The sequence below is a fragment of the Arachis hypogaea genome, chromosome 2 (assembly GCF_003086295.3).
Source record: "Arachis hypogaea cultivar Tifrunner chromosome 2, arahy.Tifrunner.gnm2.J5K5, whole genome shotgun sequence".
Taxonomy (NCBI): domain Eukaryota; kingdom Viridiplantae; phylum Streptophyta; class Magnoliopsida; order Fabales; family Fabaceae; genus Arachis; species Arachis hypogaea.
In genome coordinates, this window is record NC_092037.1 from 93,466,864 (window position 1) to 93,491,816 (window position 24,953).

A 24,953-nucleotide genomic window follows, 5' to 3' on the forward strand; every position below is an offset into this window, starting at 1 on the left:
ATTTAACTCCGCACATATATATGTATTTATAAAATGATTGAGTTATCATTTTCATAAGAGAATTAATTTCAAAGATAAATCATAGGTTGAATTATATTTTTACTTATTTATTCTTTCTTGTGAAGAAAATAATGAAGATACAAGGAGAAGACATTTATTTTACGATAGTACAGGAACGCATATTATTCTCAAAAATAAAATTTATTTTGCCAACTTTGTACGTAAAGAGACAAATATTACTATTATTATTGATATAAGTAAAATAATTGATGATGGTTTTGGAAGAGGTGTTATTATTTTGTATTCTAGAGGAGTAAAATTTATTGTAGATAATGCGTTATTATCTACAAAATCGCAAATAAATTTGTTAAATTTTAAAAATATTCATAAAAGTAGATATTATATTGAGACATTAAATGAGGATAACAATGAGTTCTATTATGAGTTGTGATTTAAATAAAAAAATTATATTAAAAAAGTGTCTATGTTTTCTTTTGATATATATTATACCATTAGTGCAATTAAATCATATGTTATAATAAATCAAAAATTTACTAATCCAAATCAATTTACTATTGGATATAATTGATTAGGTCATTTCGGAACAACAATGATACAAAGGATTATTAAAAATTTATAAATGATACAAAGGATCATTGAAAATTTATAAGGACATTCACGGAAGAACCATAAAATTCTTTAATATAGTGAATTATGTTCTGTTGCATATATTTTCAGGAAAAACTAATTATAAAATCATCAACAACAAAGATTAGATTTGAATCTCCTGAATTTTTTGAGTGGATTCAATGTGATATATGTGGACTAATTTATTCACCATATGAATCTTGTAGATATTTTATTGTGCTAATAGATGAATTATTAAGATGATCTCATGTGTGCTTATTATCATCTCACAATTTGGTGTTTGCGAGATTACTTGCGCAAATTATAAAATTAAAAGCATAATTTCCAAAAAAAAAAATCAATTAAAATAATTCATCTTAACAATGCTGGTGAATTTGCTTCTAAAGCTTTTGATACTTATTGCATGGTTATTTGTATAAGTGTTCAACATCCAGTAGCTCATGTTCATAAACAAAAATGGGCTAACAAAATCACTTATTAAATACCTCCAATTAACTACTAGATCCTTATTTATAAGAACGGATCTCCTAATTTTTTATTAGGGGTCTGCTATTTTACATGCTGCAACACTTATTCATTTAAAGACAACAAGTTATCACAAATTTTCTCTTTTATAATTGACTTTTGGACAATAGTCAAACATCTATTTGAGAATATTTGGAATGCGATATATATTCCAATTGCTCCACCTAATCGAACCAAAATAGGACCCCAAAAAAACTTGAAAATATATGTTGGATATGATACTCCTTCTATTGTGAGGTATCTAGAGATACAAACAGAATATGTATTTAAAACTTGATTTACAAATTGTCCCTTTAATAAAACAATATTTTCAACATTAAAATGATAAAATAAACAGCTGGCAAAAGAGCTAAATTGAAATGTATCATCATTACTACATTTGAATTCTCGATTAGGACAATATGAATTAGAATTTTAAAAGATTATACATTTATAAAAAATTATAAATAAATTTTTTGATACATTTTCTGATACAAAAAGGATAACAAAATTCCATACACCAACTAAAAATGTTCCAATTTGAATTGATGTCCATGTTGAACAAATGATAAATAGTGCAAACACATGGCAAACGTGTGGTATGCTAGTCATTTCTAAAGATAAAAATTCTTGTAAAAGAAGAGAAAAAAATTATAGTAAAGAGGCAAATACTCTTTCTATTGAGGTAGACAAAGACATATTTGGGACACTTACAGTTGTCCAAAGTCATAACATAATTAAAATATTAAAAGATATTCAGGTACTTGAAAATCATCAAAATGATGATATCTTAATAAATTGTCTTTACGAGAAAAATTGAAACCGAAGAAAAATAATTGTCGACAACATATTTTTATAGAATGTAGCGCTAAATATTACGAACGAAAATGAGGATATTGAACAAAAATTTGTCAAAGAATGTCAACGAATATGTAATAATTCAAAAAAAAAGAAGATAAGTAAATAAATAAAATTATGGGCATCTCACTTGATATTTTGTTTTCTTTAATCCTAACCACACACTCTCTCATCCTTGTCTTCTAGCCACATAAATCATAAAGAAAAAGAGAAAGGAGATGATTAGAAAGAAAGAAGGAAGGAAGGAGACATGGGGTCGTTGGATTTGGAGTCGTTGCCGCCGAGGGAAGGAGAGAGAGAGAGAGCACGATGGTGAAGGAGGAGGAGGCATAGTAGTGGCTTTGCGGCCGCTAAATAGAGGAGAAAGGGAACGACTAGAGAAGGAGAGAGATCGGTGACTATAAGAGAAGAAGGAGTTGACGGTATTAATAAAGATCACGGCTGCTAACATCACTGTTGTTGTTAGAGCTTCTGTTGCCGCCAGAACTCACTACAGGAGTTGATATCACCGTGATTTTTGTTGCTACCATCTTAAGCCATTGCACCTTTGCTTCACTTCTGCACCGTTGGTTCACCTTCATCACTGTTCAACATAGTATTAATTTCGTTTTTCGTTACACAACCTCCTTAACCACTTCTATTTATGCATTGTCCTGTCTTGTCGCTGCGTTTTGAATTATCTTTGGTTTCTTGCAATAAAATAAAATGGTACTCGTCAATTCATGTCCATAAAATCAGTAAAACATGTCTATTTCAGGTTGACACAGAAAAAATAACCACCTAAATATAATTTTTGTCTATTATTTTGATGATTTTTTTAGATTAGATAACTTTCGTTTTTTTTATAAAAGGAATATTAAAAGTTTAATCCTTAATATCTATCAATAATCATCTATGTGTTAGAATATACTTCTATCACTATTGTTATAATAGATTTGCTTATGTGTTCGAATAAATTTTATCCACTGTTACTATAATAGATTTATTTTAGCCAAGTGCATTATATTTGTACAATTGTCGCACAAGAGTTATGAATGCTTTGTTTATCACTAAGTTGCAAAATTCACTCTATTATTTTTCTTTTCAGATAAGAGCCTTATTCTTAACTTTGTTCCATCAATTTCATTCTAGTATTATTTGAATTGGTGCGTTAGTATTGTCCAATAACATGATGTCTTATGTAAATATCTTGATAAATCTTTAGATTTATTTAATGCTCCATATTTTACAGACAAGATCCAACCAGAATGACGTGAGATAGTTTGTTTTGTAAATATTGTTATATATAGTCTTCATAACTTGAAAAATATATGCAATTATGACCATGTTTTGTAGTAAATTTTAAACTAAAATTTCATATACTTATACTTATCAATTTGAGTTAAATTTAATATCTAAGCATGTAAAGATAGTATTGTAAGAAATTATATTTGATTTTATTTTGTGAAATTTATTTCTTAGGCTTACTGTGAATGATTTTTCTAAGCGTCAATCATAGTCAGGCGGGATCATGACAGAATGGATAATTGAAAAAATTGAAAAAAAATCATGAAAATTAAATTAGACTCACTTGCAAAATGTGAAGTTTTTGGCTATCTAGTCTAAATGTCTAAAGGTACGAAACTTGTTGAATACAAATGGGTATTTGTGAGAAAAGAAAATGAGAATAATAAAATTGTACGCTATAAAATTTGACTTATAGTACAAAGTTTTTCACAAAGACTTGGTACAGATTTTGAGGAGACCTACTCTTCTATAGTTGATACAATTATCTTTAAATATTTGATTAACTTATCTACATATCATAAGCTAAATATGCATCTAATGGATGTGGTCACAACTTATATAATTCATTAGATCGTAATATCTATATAAAAATGATTGAAAGACTAAAAATATTTGAATAATTCTTATGAAAATTTTAATTTTGGGTGGACACTTTAAATTCTAAATCTGCTACCAAATCTCTTTCATCTAAAAACGAGGATGCTTTAGCTCAATAGGCGAATAGTAAAATTGGTAAACTATAGAGTAGCCAGATTAGACTGTGTATTGGCCTAAATTATTGTATGCCCACGTAATTTGAATCATCTCCGTATTTAACTGGAATTTTACAGATTTGTGTGACAATTTTTTATGAGTACTTAATTAGTAATAATTTGTATTTATGTTTACAAATATTTTACACACAAAAAAATATATAATTTATATCTATATTTATCATAATTTTATACATAAAAATTAATATAGTTGTACTTATATTTTTCAAATTTTACACACATAAATTAATAAAATTTATTTATTAAAACCAATTTAAAATTTACATTGATCAAATAATAAAAAATATTTAAAATTATTGATTCCAAGAATTTTTCTTTTAAAAAGATCTTTTGCCAAAATAATCAACTAACATAAATAATTCAGATTAGTTGAAATAAGTTAAGTTTCCAAACATTGATAACATTTAATTTGTTAATTAAATAAGTGAACTATAAAAACAAAATTTAGAATCTTGGAAGAAGACTTGGACCATAGTTGAGCACACGTGTTTGGACTAAGGAATGGACGGTCAAGATTTTAGGCAAAAGAACACGCAAACGCTTCTGATTTGATCTGAAAAGTAAAAATGCATGAGACTTCTGAAACTCAAGTCAATGCCTCTTTGTACAAACAAACAAACAAAACCCCAAATTCATCTCTCCACAAAACTAAAAATCAGTCTCCCAAAGGTAGAAAACTAGAAAAACAACTACTTTCCCTACATCGTACGATTATGTCAATGTAGATACTTGGTTTTAGTTTTACAGAGAGAGAGAGAGAGAGAAATAAACACTGACACAGGTATCAGAAGAAAGTAGCTGTAGCACCATCCCAAAAAAAAAAACCCAAAAAACCAGATTTTGGATAAAATCTTCATCACTTTGAGATCCATTTCCATCTTCAGAAACGAGAAGAAAAGGAGTGGTGGTTGAATCGAGTTTTTTTTTTTTTTTTTTTTTTTACTGAGTCAAGTCGTTTGGAGTTAGACTCGGCATATGATGTTTGGTTCATTGAGCTACATGCCCACATAGCTCAAAACGTTAAAGTTGTGTACTTTCATGAGGGTTTCGTGTAATTTCTTCATCTGGGTCGTTCTAATTCCCTTCGATTTCTGAGATTTTTCCACCCGTCAAGTACTGTATTGAAAATTGGGGATTTTTTTTTTTGGATGAGATATGGGGGAGCATGTAGCAGCAATTCACACTGCTACCAATGCTTTGCAAGCATTAGGAAGAGGTTTTGATGTGAACTTTGATACGAGGTTGCTTTATTGTAAAGGGGTTTCGGGGTCGAGGGTAGTTGAGGTTGATGAGGAACACCCAAGGGACATGTGCTTGTACGATGATGTTGTTGTTGAGAATGTTTCCAGGGACATTGGATGCTCTCAGGAACCCATAGAGCGTCAGAATTCTGGAGTGTATAGTTTCCAAGAGGTAAACTTTTTCTAGATTTGAGAATTTTTCTATAATTATAGATGTGTTGTTGTTATGCTTCTTACGTGTTTGTGAAAATGTTTGTGTTGACTTGATCAAAAGAAAGTGCTCTTTAATTGGATTTGGATGTAATTTAGTGTCCTAAGATTGTCAATTACATGTAATCGTTTTAATATTATGTTTTGTTATATGATATATGATTCTGGAGGGCGCTCTAATGTAATGAAAACCCCTGAATTAGTATTCTTCATATTTTTTGTGGTTTTTTCATGCCCCCTAATGGGTTTTGCGGTGATGAGAGTTACAAATTCGTGCTTGAGCTGTGCATTTGTCAATTATTTGGATGTGAATCTTGCATATCGAAGCAAAGTGAGCGAGGACAATCTTAGGCTAGATAGCCAAATTTAGCATTAGGATTAAATTTAAGGCCGAGTTTAATATGTGTTTCAGAACAGCAAATATAGAGGCAATAGAGATAGAGGGCAGCCTGGTGCACAAGCATCCTGCGTTAACGCAAAGTCCGGGGAAGGGCCGCACCACAGAAAAGTTGTGCCTCTGTTATTGTCGCCATTGTCCTCATTTATTGTGTGGATAGAAATTGGCAAAAAATTTTTCCTTCAGAGACATTTTGTTTGTTTTTATATCTGCCGATTTCTCCAGATAGATTTGTGTCTCCCACTGCCTCTATATTTCTATCTTAAAACGGTTATTAAATTCGGCCTAAGATACTATCTGAGAATGTTTCTACTTTACATGGTTTTCTTGTTTGCCTCAAATATCTAAATTACGCTTACTACTGTCATTTCTTATTCTAAATTGTGTTGCTTTTGGCGGGGCATGTCTTAAAACATTTATGGTAGTTTTTTTGTAACTTGACCACAGATGGTTGAATATTTCAACAATAAGGCAAATGTATCAGGGAGCTTTGCTATTGGGAGCTTTAATTCCGCATTTAGCTTCACTGGTTCAAAACTTATTGATGCTGCGGCTACAAAAACCTTGTCCTCAGATGGATTTTACATTCCCCTTGCAAAGGTTCAGCTTAAAAAATCCCACTTAACATTGCAACAAAATGTCAAAAGGGTTGTACCAGTTAGTTGGGATCCGCCGTCCTTGGCAAGGTATGTTTATACAAGTTATCCACAGAACGCTGTAACAAGCATAATATCTATCTTTGGATTTTCCTTGACTTTTGGTTCCATTTTGGCAGCTTTATTGAAAATTTCGGGACTCATGTAATTACTTCGATAACTATTGGTGGTAAAGATGTTATTTATGTTAAACAACACCATAGTTCACCATTGTCAAAGTTGGAGATAAAGAACTATATTCAAGAAATTGGAAATCAGAGGTTCTCTGACATCAATAGCCATACAAGTTCAGGTCAAACAAAATCCAAGGATAAGGCTAGTTCACTTTATTTCCACTTTTTCTTGAGTAAATTGATATGATTTGGGTTCATCATAGCAAGTAATATATGATATTATTTTATTTTAATTACATGTTTTGCAGGGTATTGATCCTTTTTCCTTCAATAGCCAAGGGATTTACCCTCAACCTACGACTGCAACATATCCTAGCGGCAAAGAAGTATGCAATATATGTTATGCTATGTTATGTTCATAAGATAATTTTTGCAATACTAACCAAAATCATTAAACTTTTTCTGAGGAACTGATTTTCTAATTTTGGAGTAAACTTTTTGAGAACCAAAGAAGTGTGGGTAGACTCTTATGATGACTTTGCTAATCTATTGTATCTTAGGCATCGAAGTACACAAATCTTGGTTTCTGCACCATCTATGAATAAATATACATCTGTTACGGTTATTTCCTCATTCCCCCTCATGAGCGAACCCAATTTTTCGTTTCGCCATCCTTTAATGAATTCCTAGACTTTCTTGACATAGAAAGAAAATAAAACTAAGCATTTAATAATTTCCTATGATGAATGGATAATGGATATGGGTACCAAATACTCCCTCTCTGATCAAGAATAATTTGTTCAATTTTTTATTCATTAGTAATTGATGGCATAATAGAAGGCCAACATTCTAACTTATTCAAATGCATGTTGATTAGGATGTCACGGTTATTTTTAGAAGAAGAGGAGGAGATGATTTGGAACAAAACCACATGAAATGGATAAAAACTGTTAAGTCCTCCCCAGATATCATTGAGATGACTTTTTGTCCTATAACAAATCTCCTTGATGAAATACCCGGCAAGGAGCATTTGACTCGTGCTATTAATCTTTATCTTGAATGTAAGTAATCGAATCCTAAAATACTCAAATGCTTATGGAGAACATTTAATCCATGTTCCAAAAACATCTCCCACTCAATTTCATATGTAAAGTTTAAAAATCATATAAAAGTGAAAGAAATGAATGGTTCTGAATTTTTTTGGAATACATTTTAAATGTACTCTACGAGCATGCAAGTATTTCTCTCAAGTTGTTTTAGATACTCTTTTTCGGCTACTAAGAGTATGATCTAATATAGCTTTCCCCTTGAATTTTGTGCTCAGATAAGCCTCCTATTGAAGAACTTAGGTATTTCCTAGAGTTTCAGATTCCTCGCGTTTGGGCTCCTCTGCGGGACAGGATTCCAGGTCACCAAAGGAAGGAACCTGTATGCCCATCTTTACAATTCAGCATAATGGGCCAGAAGCTTTATGTCAGTCAAGAGCAGGTAAAAAATAAAATAAAATCATTTTTCAAATTTGTGATGTTTTACTTCACATTGAGACTTCTGAACCTTTGTCAATGATCCCATTTTCTGGCGTAATGTGAACACTTCTTGTTTCATGTTTTCTGACTTCGGAATGTATTAGGCAACATATATAGTTTTAAGACCTAAGATGCTTGTGCCTTTACCAATTGTCTTCAAATCTGATGGTAATGAATTGGTTCCTAAGTGATATGGAGTTCTCATTTCGATATATGGATAAAGTGATTCCCCTAATTTTAGTTATGTTGACTGTGCACTTTTTATCCACAATTGAAACTCGTGTTGGGGCTATTAAAGTCCAACTACTTGTAGCAATCCTTATAAAATCTAAGTCAACTACTTTCATAATTTTATTTTGGCATGAATTTGAGGCAGCTTGTACATCATTTTTCTGTTGTTCTCAACGCGGCAGCTTTAATTGTTGAAATTGGATTATGCATATTCGCTGTCTAGCCTTGAAAGGAAATAAATATGAATCCAATTCACAACAGTTGAAGACACTAACTACCGATATTTGTCGTATTTTTCTTCTTTCACTTTTTCATCAGTTGATATCTTCTTGTGAACATTACTTGATATCTTGTGTATTGTTCTTAGCAGTTTTATCTCGTTTGGGTATTTGGTGAGCCTGGATGTGTGCTTTAGCTTTTTCTTGAAAAAAAATTCACATTTTATATATTTGTATAAATTCTACAAAATTACCAGAATTTCAATTAAGAGATAATATTTTTTGAAAAAGTTAGTTTAAAAAAAATCAATATCTTCTTTGTTGCCTTTGTAAAAAGACAAGTTGTAAAATTTCCTTTAAATCTGAACATGGTGGTTCTGTTTAAATGCAGATTACGGTTGGACGTAGGCTGGTAACTGGCTTACGGCTTTGTCTAGAAGGAAATAAGCAGAATCGGCTATCTGTTCATCTTCAACACTTGGTATCCCTTCCGAAGATCCTTCAGCCGTATTGGGACAACCATGTAGCTATCGGTGCTCCCAAGTGGCAAGGACCCGAGGAACAAGATAGCCGGTGGTTCGAGCCTGTTAAGTGGAAGAACTTTTCTCATGTGAGCACTGCGCCGATTGAGAACCCAGAAACCTTTATAGGAGACTCCTCTGGTGTGTACATAGTTACTGGAGCACAGCTTGGAGTATGGGATTTCGGACCCCGGAATGTATTGTACATGAAACTCTTGTATTCTAGGTTACCTGGCTGCACGATCCGTAGATCACTATGGGATCACACCCCGATCAAGTCATCGAAAATCTCAACTTCCGGGGACAGTTCTAGTCCTGACAACTCAAGTTCTGGTTCTAGAGAAAACGTGGTAGGGAACAAGTTGATGAAGTATGTCGACTTGTCCGAAATGAGCAAGGGACCTCAAGATCCTCCAGGGCATTGGTTAGTTACTGGTGGAAAGCTTGGTGTTGAGAAAGGGAAAATTGTTTTGAGGGTTAAATATTCATTGCTAAATTACTGATTTTCACTGTCCATGTTTTTTTGTTTGTTTGTATGGTGATGTGCAGTGTTTTTATGTGCTAAATTAGTAGAAAACATTTTATTATGGTTTGATGATGACCTGAGAGATGAGTAGGAAGCTTAATTATGGGGTTAGTGGTCGGAAATGCTTTGTTTCTTTTGCTATTGCTGCTTATATAAATGTTCATGTTTATAGGATTTGGAACTTGTTCCCACACTAGTAACTCCATTATTAGATCAATGATCATATTATGTGCTTAGTGCTTACAATACAAAAGAGAATAGAAAATGTTGCTATCCTTATGGACTTGATTTATATTATACGTACCATAAAGTAGGACACTTTGTTGAGATGCTGTATTCGCATATTAAATATATTTTGAATACAACACTTAGTGGATATTTGTTTGATACACTTGTTTTTTGTGTTTAACTGTATCATAATAAAAAATTACAAAATGTTTTTTCGAATATGTTTGGATACACTTAGATATTATCACATGTAGTAGTGTCTAATTTTATTCTTAATTTATATTCTTGAAATGAATTTATAAATAGTATATATATTATCGTTTACTAATAAAAATTATTTTAGATATTTTATATAATTATAAAAGATATTTAAAATGTTAAAATATTAATTTATATTTTATGTATATGTCATGTCTTTGTGTCTTATAAAAAATTAAATATGTATGTCTGAATATTCCGTATTGTGTCGTATCACATTTTTGTGCACGTATATTTATTTATATAGTGATATATAAATAAAAATATTTGGTGCAGATTATTATTATTATTATTATTATTATTATTATTATTATTATTATTATTATTATTATTATTATTATTATTATTATTATTATTATTATCTTTTGTTTTGTGGATATTCCTTAACTGTGTCAACAAGATACTTATTCAATTCAATATTCAACAAATGCGGTTGATGTCTTGATGACATATTGATATGGGGAGGAATTGGGGGTTCAGATTCTGAGTTGGTGGTTAGTGGTTACTGGTTAGGGTTGTCACTTGTAACAGATTTTACTATTTTAGAGTGAAAACAATATATGGGGCTAGTGTATCAGATTGGGTTGATGAATTCAAAGATCCAAACCAAACCTAACAAGTTGGATTGGTTCGGTTTGTTTCTAACAATAGGACCAATTTCTTTCAGATAACACAAACCGATCAATTTTAAGATATCCAAACATAAAATTACTTTTGTTTTTATAAAAAATTTTATAAAAAAATATCATTTAAAAAAAATCTTTTTGAACAATAGCGCCAAAACAAATCCTTAATCATTATCTCCATTGAACAACTAGACTTCTTTGTCACAAACATTTTATTAGGACAAATAATTCCTCGTAAAGAAGAAGCAGATATATAAAGCAAGTAGATTCCTCTATCAAATTTGCCATGATCTATAGGGACATTTTAACGGGAGGACTATTCGATTGAGACGAACAACCTTATATTCTTTTTTTTTCTTTTAAAGAAAAAGGTATTTTTTTCTTTTTTCTTTTTTATGAGAGACTAATAATCCCCTCGTGAAATAAACAAAAACAGGGATATGATATTACTCTTAGGAGACCATTTCAATAAAAACATTAAAAATATCTTTTTTTTAAAATGTTTATATGTGTCATAATATTATTAGACATTTTTATTAAATTAGTTAATAATTTATAGAAAAGTATATGAAATTAAGAGATTATCGGCTAAAAACTAAATAAAATCACATTAATTTATATTAATAATTAATTTTAATTTTTTTAAATTTAAATTTAAAAATTTAAAATTGATTAAGTAAACTTAATTAAAACCTATAAAAACTTTCATTTTTTCTCTCACATTAACCTTTCCACCTCCAACAATCACACACATAGACCTCTCTCTCTTACCATCAGGCCCTCTCCGCCTCCCCAATGCGACCTACTCATCTTCTATCACCGACATCTGACTCGTCGAATTCGTCACCGTCGACAAGAACTGCTTTCTTTTCGTGAACCGGATGTGTTATCAGAGCCGCCGTTGCGGTTGGAGTTGAACTTGAGCTCAATCCCTAAGGCGACGGTGATTTCGAGGGCGGGGGGACAGCTGAAAAAGCCACGGAGGCGGTGGCGGGCACGGAGGGAGGAGGCGACGGAGGAAGAATTCCTTACAACCAGCGCGTCTCTTGGCGTCACCATTCCGGCCTCACTGATGGTCTAGAACAATGAGTTAGTTAGTTACGCCGATTTCTAGTTCTAGATTTCTAGGTGTTTGTGATAATTTCCAAGTTGAAAATTGAAGTATATATGTTCTTGTTTTTTAAGGTGGACTTGGTTGGAGGGTACTATGATGCGGGTGATCATGTGAAGTTTGGATTGCCAATGGCTTTCACAGTAGTCGCACGGTAGCAGCATTACCACGATGTTGCTCTCTGTGTTTTGAAATATTAGGTACCGTTTTGATGATTAAAGAGACTGCAAACTACACGATTATAGAAATATAAAAAAATATTCATTTAATATGAAAAAAAAACATCCTAATTCTTAACAAAAAAAATATTCAGTTATATTTTAGCAAAAATAATTAAATATCTATAAAATTTAAAAATAAATATAAAATTCTTAAAGAAATAGAGATATTCACATTTGCAATACAAAAAAATTCGAAAAATATATAAAAGATCATCCATTTAATATGAAAAAGAAACATTCTGATGCTTAGCAGAAGAAACATCCATGTATATTAACTCGTAGAGATTTTGGATTCACTCAAAGGTATTTGGCTGATTTTTTGCTAATACCCTTTTGGTTCCCTAGCATTGTTCATAATTTATTTTTTAATAAATCTGAACAAAATTGGTTTATTATAGCAACAATAATAAACCCAATTATCTACACCATAATTATTAAACCTGATTTGATTTGATTAATTTACACAATCTAAACTGAATTATGTTTAAATTTTTAATAAAAAAATATATCCCTATTTTTTTTTTAAAAACAAAAAAATGATCCAATGGATTATATAAATTAGTTGATTTGACCGGATCGAATAATGATTAGATTTATTATTATTATTAAAAAATTAATTTTATTCTAATTTATTAAAAATTTTAAAAATAACTAATTTATTAATGCCTCTAATAATAATGTGACACATAAATATTTTTATAAAAAGATATTTTACGCTCTTTTATTCCAACATCCTCCTTACTCTTAAATTAAATAATCAATTCGACTCCAAATAAACGCGTTTACCATTATTAGTTGAGTTTCTCTAACAATTTCCTTAGCTAAAAAATAAGGAATTCACGAAGATATTTTAACAAGTCAAGTTAATTTTTTGTTCCATTAACTAACTAATCAAAAGTGGAATACATGAAGTAATAAAGGACATATACTGCCGTACACTCCGGGTTACCACAATAAATATGAGATGTCACAGTTTGATAAGTAACTGTAATTCCTTTTATTTATTTATTTTTTTAACAAAGCCATTTGAACATATGCATCATAGTAATCAATTATTACTAAATCAACTAATACCTAATTACCTACCCATAGCAGGAACTTTCTAGAGATCTAACTTGATTTGCTCGAAGTAGGGAAATTGAAAGCAGTTAGTTGAGAGAAATCGCATTTAATCATTCGACAGCGACTAGTGACTGCTAGTTTCACTATTGAAAAGAAGCTTGTACTTGGGTTAAGTACAAGAAGCAGCAGAAATAGAAGTATAAATTTATTTTGATTTAAATATAATCATAAATGTAATATTCTAACAAAATTAATAGTTAAATGGTGTCGGTATGATAATAAAATATATATATAAATTTTAATTTTAGTGTACCATAAAATTATATATATTTATTTAATTACGTAATATTATATTAAAAAATAATTATTTTTTATATTAATTATGTAAATAATCATTTAAAAATATAAATATAATTAAATAATTATATAAAATATTTTATACAGTGTATAATCAAATTATTATTATTTTTATTTTTAATATATTTTGTGAATAGTTCATTAATTTGGATTTAGATATTTTAAATTTTTAATTTTATTTAAAAGAATAAAATGTGATCTCTTATTATTTATTTCATAAGATAAAAAAATATAAAAAAATTAAAAATAAAAAAATTATATTTTTATTCTCTTAAATAAAAATTAAAAAATTAAAAAATTTAAATTCTATTAATTTAATGCCTTCAACCACTACCATTAATTTGCAGAATATGACAGCAGATGAAAATGCTTGTATCAAGAGAGAATTAAATGATTTAAATCCACTGTTCAAACTTAATTTCATTTAAATTTTTTTTCTAGATAAAAAGACAATTACAAAATTTAGAAGCAATATTTTTTTTATATCATGTCGATGAGGTTTAATTTGAACCTAGGACAAAATTGCATATTTTGTAATATATATATTTAACATCCTTGAAAATTATTTTTTTCAATAATAAAATTACTTGATATTTCATAAAAGTTTTGAAAGCACTTCATAAAAAAGTCAATCCTTCTATTCAATAATATAGAGTACTAGTGGGATGTATTACTTAATAGAATTATCTTTGTAGCAGGCATAGGTGTACATGTCATCTATTGCCGATTTTCCCTCCATCCAACGATTTTATGCTACACACTAATGAGAACCACGTGTCTTCTATTGTCTTCAATGGTTCACAGGCAACATTTTCCAAAAATTATTTTCTATATAAAAAAAAATTGAGGATTATCTATTATGCATCTATATTTCATCTGGCGTGTTATATAAAAGGAAAAGTATTGGAAACAACTTATAATAAGCCAAATTTTAATAATTATAATTAATATTTATTTTTTATTAAAAAATATGTTTAACATGTTAATTATTAACTTTAATTATAAATTTAAAAAAATAAGAGTTGTTAAGTACAGTTTTATATTCACATGGTCCGCGTCAAGGATTATCTAATCTTAGACCTATTATCGTCTTCCATTCTTTTTTTAAGTGTTGTCGTCGTCATGGTACTTACATGTTGCTGTATCAATAAATAGGGATGATAATATCACTCAAAATCTGGAGATATTCATCCCGTCTTTACTCGTTCGGAGCGGGTAATTATTCGTTTGAGGCGGGTAATTACCCGCTCTCCACCGAGACAAGTTTTTAATGGAATAGAATTGGGTTTAGATAATATTCGTTCTTATCCGTCCCGTTATATATATAATATATATAATTTTAATATATAATATGTATACTATATATAAAATAATTAGTAATATTATATTATATTTAAATTTTTATTTTAATTTATATTATGTATATGATGATGGTTATATAAATTTAGAAATTTAATTTTATTTATTAAATTTTAATAATTATAGGAGCAGAACAGAGACCCACAAAAACAGTTTAGGGTTTAATGTTTTACTATCCGCATTTAAAAATAGGACGCGGAAGACACCTTTATGAACAAATATGTCCAACACAAAAAAAATATATCCATAACTATAAAAAAAATTTTTGTTAAAAAACATATTCATAGATAGACATATTCAAAAAAGATATCTCCATAAAAAATACTGTTGTTAGAAAATAAAATAATAGAAAAAAAAACCAGCACGATGCGTCTTAAAGACGGTGCTAATTGCGACTGTACGTTTGTGTTGGCGCGCAATATAGCAACGGACTACTAAAGATAATTTACAAAATGAATAACATTGTCTTCAACGAAGAGGAGCCGTGGCCGAATCTCTAAATTATTTTAATTTTTACCGTCCATTTGAATACCCAATTCTACTTTTATTCATGTATACTCTTATTTTATTATCCTTTACGGATATCTCGACTAAAGAAAAGACCTGCATCCAACCGAATGGTATGAAGTGATATAGTAACTGATGCCCTCAATCTATTAATTGAAAGTGGACCACAGTTCACACTCTTAACTGTTTCTGGATTCAGCTAGATAGTGTACATTCACCTTATCACCTATTTTGGGATTTAGCTACTACTTTGTTTGATTGTTTCGTCTCGTTTTGCAAACCATGAATTGAATGCATGTCTGTACTATTTCCCAAGGTTGGTGTCATCAAATGCACCCATGCTGCTTCATCATGGAATTGTGGTCATTTCAGCAGAAAATAAGGTCCAATATTCAGCCAGGTGTAGAAAAGTAGATAAATGCTCATTCATAGCATTTAATTCATCACACCTTACCAACTGCTCCTATATGGGTATAATAGTATCATAATCATTATAAATTTAGTAATATTTTGTGGAGTTTAAAATCTTTACAAATTATAAAAAAAATATAGATAAACAATAAAAATACTAAATAATATGAATAATAGATATATTAGATATTTATTTCACTAAGTATACAGATAATTATTCTAATATTAAAATTTAGATAAATAATTTAAAAATATAATATATTTTTATTTGATTAATGGTTATTTATATTGGTCAAGAAAGTTATTAATTACCTAACATAACCCAATTATAAATAAACCAACTTCTCTCAAATATTAACTTTTCTTTATATTGGACGATTGTTTTTTTAATGAATAATTTGTATTCTCCAGAAATAATAAAGTTGAAACCAAAGTGTCTCTTTATTTTATAAAGAGTTACCTTCTTCTTTGTAAAAATAGATAGTAACTATATTGATTTTTTATTCTTATTATTAGTTTATTTGATATCCAATCTGTGAAATTTTTATTTAAATAAATTAAAAAAATATTTTATTTATTGAAATAAATTATTTTAAAAATAATTACAAAAATACATCGCATTGTCTTATTTCCATTTTCAGTGTAAACGAGATACATGTAAACTTATCTCATTTGTACTATAAACGAGATACGTAATAAATTATAACATTTATATTGTCTATGAATTAGTAGTGTCGGACATATGTCGGACTCGATCCCGAAACTATGTCAGTTTTAACGAGAAAGACTCATTCCTTTATGTTCTCTATTGCTGAACCATTGGAGGCTTGGCACTAAGTAGTCGCTCCACCAACTCTCATATCTCGGTGTCGTACTATATGTGGAAATCACATAAGCATTCCCTCACTGGCTCTTTGTACGCGCGTAGCCCGAAGTGATACGCAACGCCTTGTAGGGTGATGGTGCACTCACTCCATGGCAGGTGGAATATGTAAGTTTTCGAATGCCAACGCTACGAATGTCGTGATCAGAGAGTTGTCAAAGATGAAATTTCTGAGAAACACTGTGTTACCGAAGCCAGTCTCCCTCAGATACGGAACAATAGCGTCCGATTGTAGAAGTGTGTGACTCACTCGCCGCCAAGAAGTAAATGAAGTTTCTGACAAAAAATAAATGATCATAGTTAAAAAATATTATGTACATACATTGACATAACAAACTGAGTTAACTATTATATACATTTATTTAATAAAAAATTACAAATATGTACTAACATAATTTATTTAAATAAAACCTGTTATGTTAATAATTACTAAGTTAATTAATAAATATATCTTCAATATGTTAATTTAAATAAAAAATTTTACTAAAGTAATTAATAATTTAATTAAAAAACTTTTATTTAAAAATTTAATATAGATAAATATTAAATTACATAATTGTTCACTAAAAATTAACTTTTACCTAGATAGTTAATAGCAAAATTAATAATTTAAGAAATATGTAATTAATAAATTAACTTGAAAAAAATATCTATCACAACATTTAATGTCTAAATTAATAATTACATATTTAATAACTTAATTATAAAAGAAAATCAAAACCATATTCTTAAAATTATACCCTATAAGTGACATGTTGCTAACAATAGATTTAACCACCTAAACTATAAATTATATTCTAGTTCTTGGCAAGTATCCTAACCATGACTAGACATATACGCGATAACATAAACGTAAAGATAATAAACCTAACTATGGAGTTTACTGTTCCGACGAAGTGCCATGTCGCGTTCAGTCGATTGATATCCGGATCACGTGCATGATCACGTGCATCTGCACGCGCCATCTTAGTGTTACTCAATAATATAGTCAGAAGATGATAGAAAAGAGGTTCGTGGTAAAAAGATTGGAAATAGGGTCCAGAAAGTCACTTTAAATGACATATGTATATATAGGTCTCTCCTAGTCTTATCTCGTTTACAGTGTAAACGAGATAAATTTACACACATCTCGTTTATACTGTAAACAAGATATACATATATCACTCACACAGTCTTATCTCGTTTACAGTATAAATATAATACGTGTAAACTTATCTTGTTTATATTGTAAACAAAATAAAACTATGCGACGTATTTTTTTAATTATTTTTAAAATTATTTATTTTAATAAATAATTTTTTTAATTTATTTAAATAAAAAATTCCCAATCTGTGTGGTTTTCTTTTAGTAATAGGATAAGAAAATTGATAATATTATCCTCATTTTTTTATAATATCATTCTTCATATAATTTTTTATATTTTAAATTTTTGTATAAATTTATAAAAAGAAGTAACATTTTTAAAATAAAACTGAAATTTTTAAAATAGAAATGACATTATCATTTTATCTATAAAAATAATGGTAGGATTAATAAAATAAAATTTACCAAAAATAGAAATTATTTAAATAAGTATATAAAATATATTTTCTTAAAAAAAATGTGGATACTTATCGAGGAGCCCTCTAGATTATAGTGGATAGTGACGAATTTGATATATTTTGCTATAATTGAGTGACATCATACATACAAAATTTATCTGAGGCGGCACTAAATATAGATTGACTACACGCAAATGATGATAGAGAGAAATCGATAGTTCTTCGCTTACTATTAGACATGGCATCTGCATTGGAACAATAGAATTGATTTCATCCTTCATATTTAGAGAGTTGCTGAAGGTCCATCAACAACGGAATAACTAGACTGGTGGTTTTGGATGGCTCACAGAGTGTTCTCTCCAAATGATGTCTTATCGTTTGAGATTCCGAATGATGCTCATCATCGAGTTTGAAACTTAAAACAAAATTTACTGCGATATGACAAACACATAATACACGATAAGCACTCAGAGGTAGCCAACCACTATCAAGGGCCTCTAAAGCAACCTTCATACTATAGTACCTGTTAGAGATCACAAAAATTTTCTTATGTGGAGTCACATTCTGCTGTTAGATTTTACAAGAAAAAAGTTCACTACTCCACATTTTCTCCCTCAACAAGTGCAAACGCGATTGGGAGGATGTTTGAGTTTCCATCCCGCGCAATTGTCAAAAGCAAAGTACCTCTGTATTTGTCATACAAATGAGTCTCATCGATATTCGCTAGTAGCTTGCAATGCTGAAAGGCCTCCATAAACAGAGAAAATGTCTAGAAAAGATAATGAAAATATACTGTAGATTCATCCAGCTGATCCCCAACTCTAATTGCTGAAGTCTTTAACACTGAAATGCTTCTGACCATGGTTGACTGCACACCATGCATTCAATGTGGCAACTTGGCATAACACTCCTCCAATCTCCATAGATCTGTACTATTGTCTTCTACTTTGCCAACAAAATCTTCCTGTAACTAGGTTTGAAGCCATAACTTACCTCTGTTGCTTGCTGCAACACCTTTATAGTAACCGTAGTATCAACTCTGACTAATGACAATATGAAAGCACATATCACGTGATAATCAAGCTGCCTATGATCAGTTAATATCAGCATAGCCAAGCAAGTGTGAGGTCCATTATACCTTCTCAACTTTCAGGTATCCTTTCGTTGTTGAAGTGAGATTCAAATAAATCAATTGCATTATTTTTCAAAATTTTTGCATTTTCTATGATACTTAATATGGTCTAACTCCAACACTATATACTCAACTCCATGATGGATGCTATAATTCTTGACACTCAACACAACTTTCTGTTTATTCGAAAATGATTGCCTAGTCTAAATTTTTGTAGGAGCGGCTGAATCATGCAATCTCCCCCCCCCCAAAAAAAGACTCAAAGTCTAACTGTTGCCCCATAGCTTCCAACTTTATGGTAAAAAAGTGTGGAGAATATATTGTTGTCTGCTGGAACTTGAAGGACCATATTGTGTATATGAATTGCTCCTGGTATCTTTATCACTATCACCAACTATATCGACAGCCTCTTCGTCTGTAGCATTCTCTTACATTGCATTTTTAACTCAATTTGGTTCTCTATTGCCTGCACCATTAGAAATCATGTGAGAAAACTATTGTCTCTTACAACATAGACATCTTCATCCTCGCAGTTCAAATCAACTGCAAAAGAGGGAGACGCATCCAATGGATAGGCAGGTGCAACCTCATACATTGAACTAGAAGTTCTCCCTCCCCTCTAATGCAGTCCAATGAGGATTTGGAGTTGATGCTTCAAAACTGCTGATAACATCCTCCAATTTGCATACAACTCATTTGTTCTCACTTCTAAAAAAAATTTACGACAATGAAATAGAACCTACAAATTTTTATTGGACCCTATCACAAACGTATCATATTTCAGATCGATTGATACAATGATAATCAAGATCTTGTAAAACAATTTCTCCATTCGCTTGGATCCACACACCCCAACTTTTTATAATATACTGATTTACAGATTCAAAAAACTATTCAATGAACAGATAAACATATTCAAAAGCTCTTTTTTATAAATTTTACATTATCTCTTTTCCTTTTATGATTTTTTTTCATATGTAGTGTATAAGTACTAAAAAATTATTCACATTAGATATTAAGATTTTGTCATTTTGCTTCATAATTACGTTCAACTAGTATTTATAGTGAAAAAAAATCATATCTTTATAATCCACACTACCCTTGGACGTGTTTTACGTCATCTAGTTTAAGCATAATCTGCTGTGGGTCATAGCGTTTTCTCAGCTAAAGTTATGCATAATTCTTTTTCTTCTACCGCAGTTTATCCTTATCTCAGAAACACTCATAATTTGTTACTAGGACTGGCGATGGATAGGATAGGGTAGGGTTTGGACCCTACCCTAACTCTACTCGCGAGTTAAAATTTTCATTAAAACTCTATCCTACCCGCACCTTAAAGTTCTAAATCCTATCCTATCCTACCCTACCCTACCCGCAGAAATATCAAATTTTTTCAAAGTAAATATAAAATTCAATCATTTCGAATTTTATACATATTAATAATATAAAAAATAAAAAACTAATGCTTTAAATTACTAAATTAACTAATTAGTTTAGTAGTTGTTCACTTATTGTAAGTCATTACATAAAAGATGTTATGGGTTCAATGCTCACTTTCTTCACTATATACCTAATTTTTATAAAATGTGTATTATATATGAGGTGCGGATAGAATACACCTCTAAATTCGTACCCTATCTTACTCGCAGCGGGTCGGATGGCCTACTCTACCCGAAAATTTAAATAAATTAGATAGGACAGTAATATAAATTGTTCGAAAATATTCCAATTGTGTAATTAATTTGATCTCCATATATGTTATGCACGGGAATTACCCAAAATTCTATAACCCCAATGAAGTAAGTTGAATCTTAAAAACGGGTTTCAGTTGCACATCTATGAAGCTGAAGGGTGAAAAGTAATTGGACCAGTATCTTTTAAGAATTTGGTTTTATAATTAATTTGTTACACTTTAGGTGTGTTATTTTTGGATTTTATAAATGTTCAGTTTAGCGTCACATTGAATAAAGCGCCATAATATTAAGAATGTCGGTTGACAAAAAAATGATTTATGTGCAAATAATATAAAAATATCTGGGAATTACTATTATAATAAATAGATAATAATAAATATAACAAATATATAATAATAAATTTTACGTACATAAAATTATAGATCTTAAATTAAATAATTAAATAATTGAATAAAATAATTTTAAAATATTTTTAATAGTCTTGATTATTAAATGTATCAGTTCAAAAAACATTTCACTAGCCATCTGATCTAAAACGCTCTAAGAAACATGTAATTAATTATTTTTTCATGACATACATTACTCAAAAAATATTTGAAAGGGAATAAAAATTAAGCAAAAGTTATTTATTTTATATTTATTAATTATTATTTAAATAATACATAATATTAATGTAATAAATATTGCAATAATTAATTATTGTTAAATAAAATAAGTTTTAGTTTTTTTTTATTTAACATTACTGTTAAATAAAGTAATTGATTTAAGTTGATCAAGTAATTAATTTATTTTTTTGCTTAAACAAGCATCAAATTTAAATCCTAACTTACGTATGTAATTCATTAGTTATTAATAAACTTTTAAATAAAACTACACGACAAATTAATCAAGGACTTATTAAACTGAAAAATACTATGAACAAAAAAAAAATTAAATAAAATAATTTTAAATGATTGTCTCTCTTTCACTATTGATTTCTCCTGTTCTTTTCACTAATTAACCACAGCACTCTCATAATCTCATGATCCCCCACTTCTATATAAAGAGAACACCTTGCACCACTTCAGGTCACCAAATTCAAGCTTTCAACACTCCAAAACACACTTAGCTTTTATTTCACATACATCACCACTTCCTCTTCTTCTTCTTGTTCATATTATAACTAATGGCAGGCCTCAAGTTTGCATTTGTGATGCTTGTGTGCATGGCCATGGTGGGAGCACCAATGGTGAATGCCCTATCATGTGGCCAAGTGAACAGTGCCCTAGCACCATGCATCACTTTCCTCACAAAGGGTGGAGTTCCTTCTGGGCCTTGTTGTAGCGGAGTTAGAGGCCTTCTCGGTGCTGCAAAAACCACCGCGGACCGCCAGGCCGCCTGTAACTGCCTCAAAGCCGCTGCCGGTTCCCTTCATGGCCTCAACCAAGGCAACGCCGCCGCCCTCCCTGGAAGATGCGGTGTCAGCATTCCTTACAAGATCAGCACCTCCACCAACTGTGCTACGTATGTTTCTAACTTTCACTCTTTTTTTTTTATATTTTATTAAAATTTGTCCAACATTTAATTATTAAAAAAAATAATCTTACATTATTAAATATTATTTCACATTAATAAAGATATTAATGATATTGGTCCTAACACTCCTCTGTTTCTATTTTTGGTTCTCCAAGACTAATGCAATATTCAATAATTAGTATTAATGTTAACTCTTTAAGTCTTATCCGTCGACAATTTTTAGTAATTTTAGTTAGGATTTAATAAATGCAAATACTAAATTATTTTTAATAAATAAATTTTAATAAATATAAGTATACATTATCTTGATTCAAATATATCATAATAATTTTGCCCGTGGATTATTTATTTAAGGGCAAATAGTTAGCCACCGATGCGCTCTTCTCTTCTATTCTAATTTTGCTATATCATGCTTATAATAAGTGTATTAATATTTTTTATAATATGTCTAAACCTTTTAATAAAAAATTGGATTATATAATTACCTACTTGTTTTTTTCTCGAATTTTTAATCAGGTTTCATTATAGTTTGAAAGTTTATTTGTAATTAAATTTTTGTATTAGATAAAATTTTTAATTAAGTTCTCTTTAATTTTTTGTTAAAAAAAGTATAATATTTTTGGAATATTTTTTTATTGTTGCTCATTGTTATGCTGTTACAATATGTTTATTTTAGGATTTTCTCACTATGAAAACTAATTTGAAGATGTTAATAAACATATATATTTAAGAAAAAATAAATCAACTATTATTTTGGCCATGTAAAATTAAATATCTTAATTCATTTTTTTATATATATGTTGCCATGTTACAGCATTAAGTTCTGAGGAGAGGAAGATGAAGAAGGTGGCTCTAGCCAGCACTGGACACAACAAGTAGTTATGTGAAAGCAGCTTATATTAATTATTAATTAATGAGAATAAACATGAGGGTGATGATGAGGGCTATATATATACTTATATATATATATATATGCCCCTTTCCTCTTGTAGTCTTTGTATGAGGTGGAAATGGATTCTCTTATTTCTTTTTTTTTTTTTTTGTTATGCATATGGAGTTGTTACTTGTTTCAACTTCCAACTACCTATAGCAATCAATGAAGCTGCTTTTATTTGGTAAATCAAGTCTCCTCGGCTCTCTACCTCTCTTCCCTATTTTTGAGTTCATGACAATTATTAATCACATATATATACTGAGAAGTGTTAAGCAAACAAAACTCATTAACAATAAAAAAATATATATTTTAAATAACACTCTCATTTAAAAGAGTGTGCTATCATATTCCATCATAACCTAATGTATTTTTTTTTTGTCATAATGATTGATTCAATTAATTACACCAAAGTCTCAGATTCTGTGCAGTTACATTCAAAAATATTTTTATTTATATTCTTTTCTATTGACTATTATATCTATAACTATTCAATTTTTTCAAATGAAAATCATAATTTTCAAAGCACAACGAACATAAAACATTTTAAAATATCAAAATCAAACATTACAAATCTTGAAAGCATACATTCATAACACAAATTCACCTATATTTAGTAAAAGATAAAATTAATTATGTTTTCAAGAGACGCGATGCATTAATATGAATAGTTGTCGGTGGAAAAAACTGCAGCTAACAAGTCAAACGAACTATATTGATTTAGAAAAAAAAAGACATGAATGATGATAGTGATAATGAGGGATTGATGGAGAACAAAAAAAAAGAATATTATTTTTATTTTTTTTAGTATTTATTCTTTCAATTTTATTGTATTTTTATTTTTTCAGTCACCAAATAAAAATTGTATTTTTATTTTTTCAGTTCTTATTATTAATTTAAATTTCTATGTGCCTAAAATTAATAACATACACTTATTTATTGTTTCTATTTAGATTTTGAATTACATTTTCTTTTATGTGTTTGTATGCTTTTTTTTTTATCTATAACCTTTATAAATTCAATTATAAAAAGGATTGTACACTTGTACATGATTTGGTTAATTTAAAAGTTAAACTTATTTTTTAATTAACCAAAAATTTAATTTTGGTTAATGAACTAAATTGATTTTATATGATAAATCTAGTTATTAATTAGTTATAAAATTTAAAAATCTATTTTAATCGGTTATAAAAATAAAAATCAGTTTTAAAAAAATAACTGATTTTTGAATAGAAAAATTAGTTTTTAGAAAAATAAAAAAGGTTTTTGGACAAAAACCCGATTTCTAAAAAAACTATTATTTGAAAATTAAATTTTTAAACTGAAAAATTAAAATTAAAATTTTTTAAAATTTAGTTTTAATTTTAGTTAATCGGTTAAAAATTGATTTTTTAAATTTGATTTTAGT

At 29.3% G+C, this 24,953-nt stretch overlaps 2 protein-coding genes across 3 annotated transcripts; both read left to right on the forward strand.

Annotated features, from left to right (window-relative positions):
* The first annotated feature begins 4,658 nt into the window (after positions 1 to 4,658).
* LOC112751627 (MACPF domain-containing protein CAD1) lies at positions 4,659 to 9,984 on the forward strand. Of its 2 annotated transcripts, none has more exons than XM_025800842.3 (7): positions 4,659 to 5,483; positions 6,366 to 6,604; positions 6,694 to 6,889; positions 6,996 to 7,073; positions 7,565 to 7,748; positions 8,012 to 8,175; positions 9,054 to 9,984. In XM_025800842.3, the coding sequence occupies exons 1-7, from the start codon at positions 5,226 to 5,228 to the stop codon at positions 9,684 to 9,686; spliced, it is 1,752 nt and encodes a 583-aa protein (XP_025656627.1). In that variant the 5' UTR covers positions 4,659 to 5,225; the 3' UTR covers positions 9,687 to 9,984. The 2 variants fall into 2 exon arrangements, with proteins under 2 accessions (XP_025656627.1, XP_025656635.1); XM_025800850.3 differs by having other exon boundaries at positions 4,784 to 5,483; positions 6,344 to 6,604.
* Positions 9,985 to 21,931: 11,947 nt separating this feature from the next.
* LOC112751641 (non-specific lipid-transfer protein 1) lies at positions 21,932 to 23,734 on the forward strand. Its single transcript, XM_025800857.3, has 2 exons — positions 21,932 to 22,602; positions 23,429 to 23,734. Exons 1-2 carry the CDS (start codon positions 22,265 to 22,267, stop codon positions 23,439 to 23,441), a joined length of 351 nt encoding a protein of 116 aa, XP_025656642.1. The 5' UTR covers positions 21,932 to 22,264; the 3' UTR covers positions 23,442 to 23,734.
* The last annotated feature ends 1,219 nt before the right edge of the window (positions 23,735 to 24,953 follow it).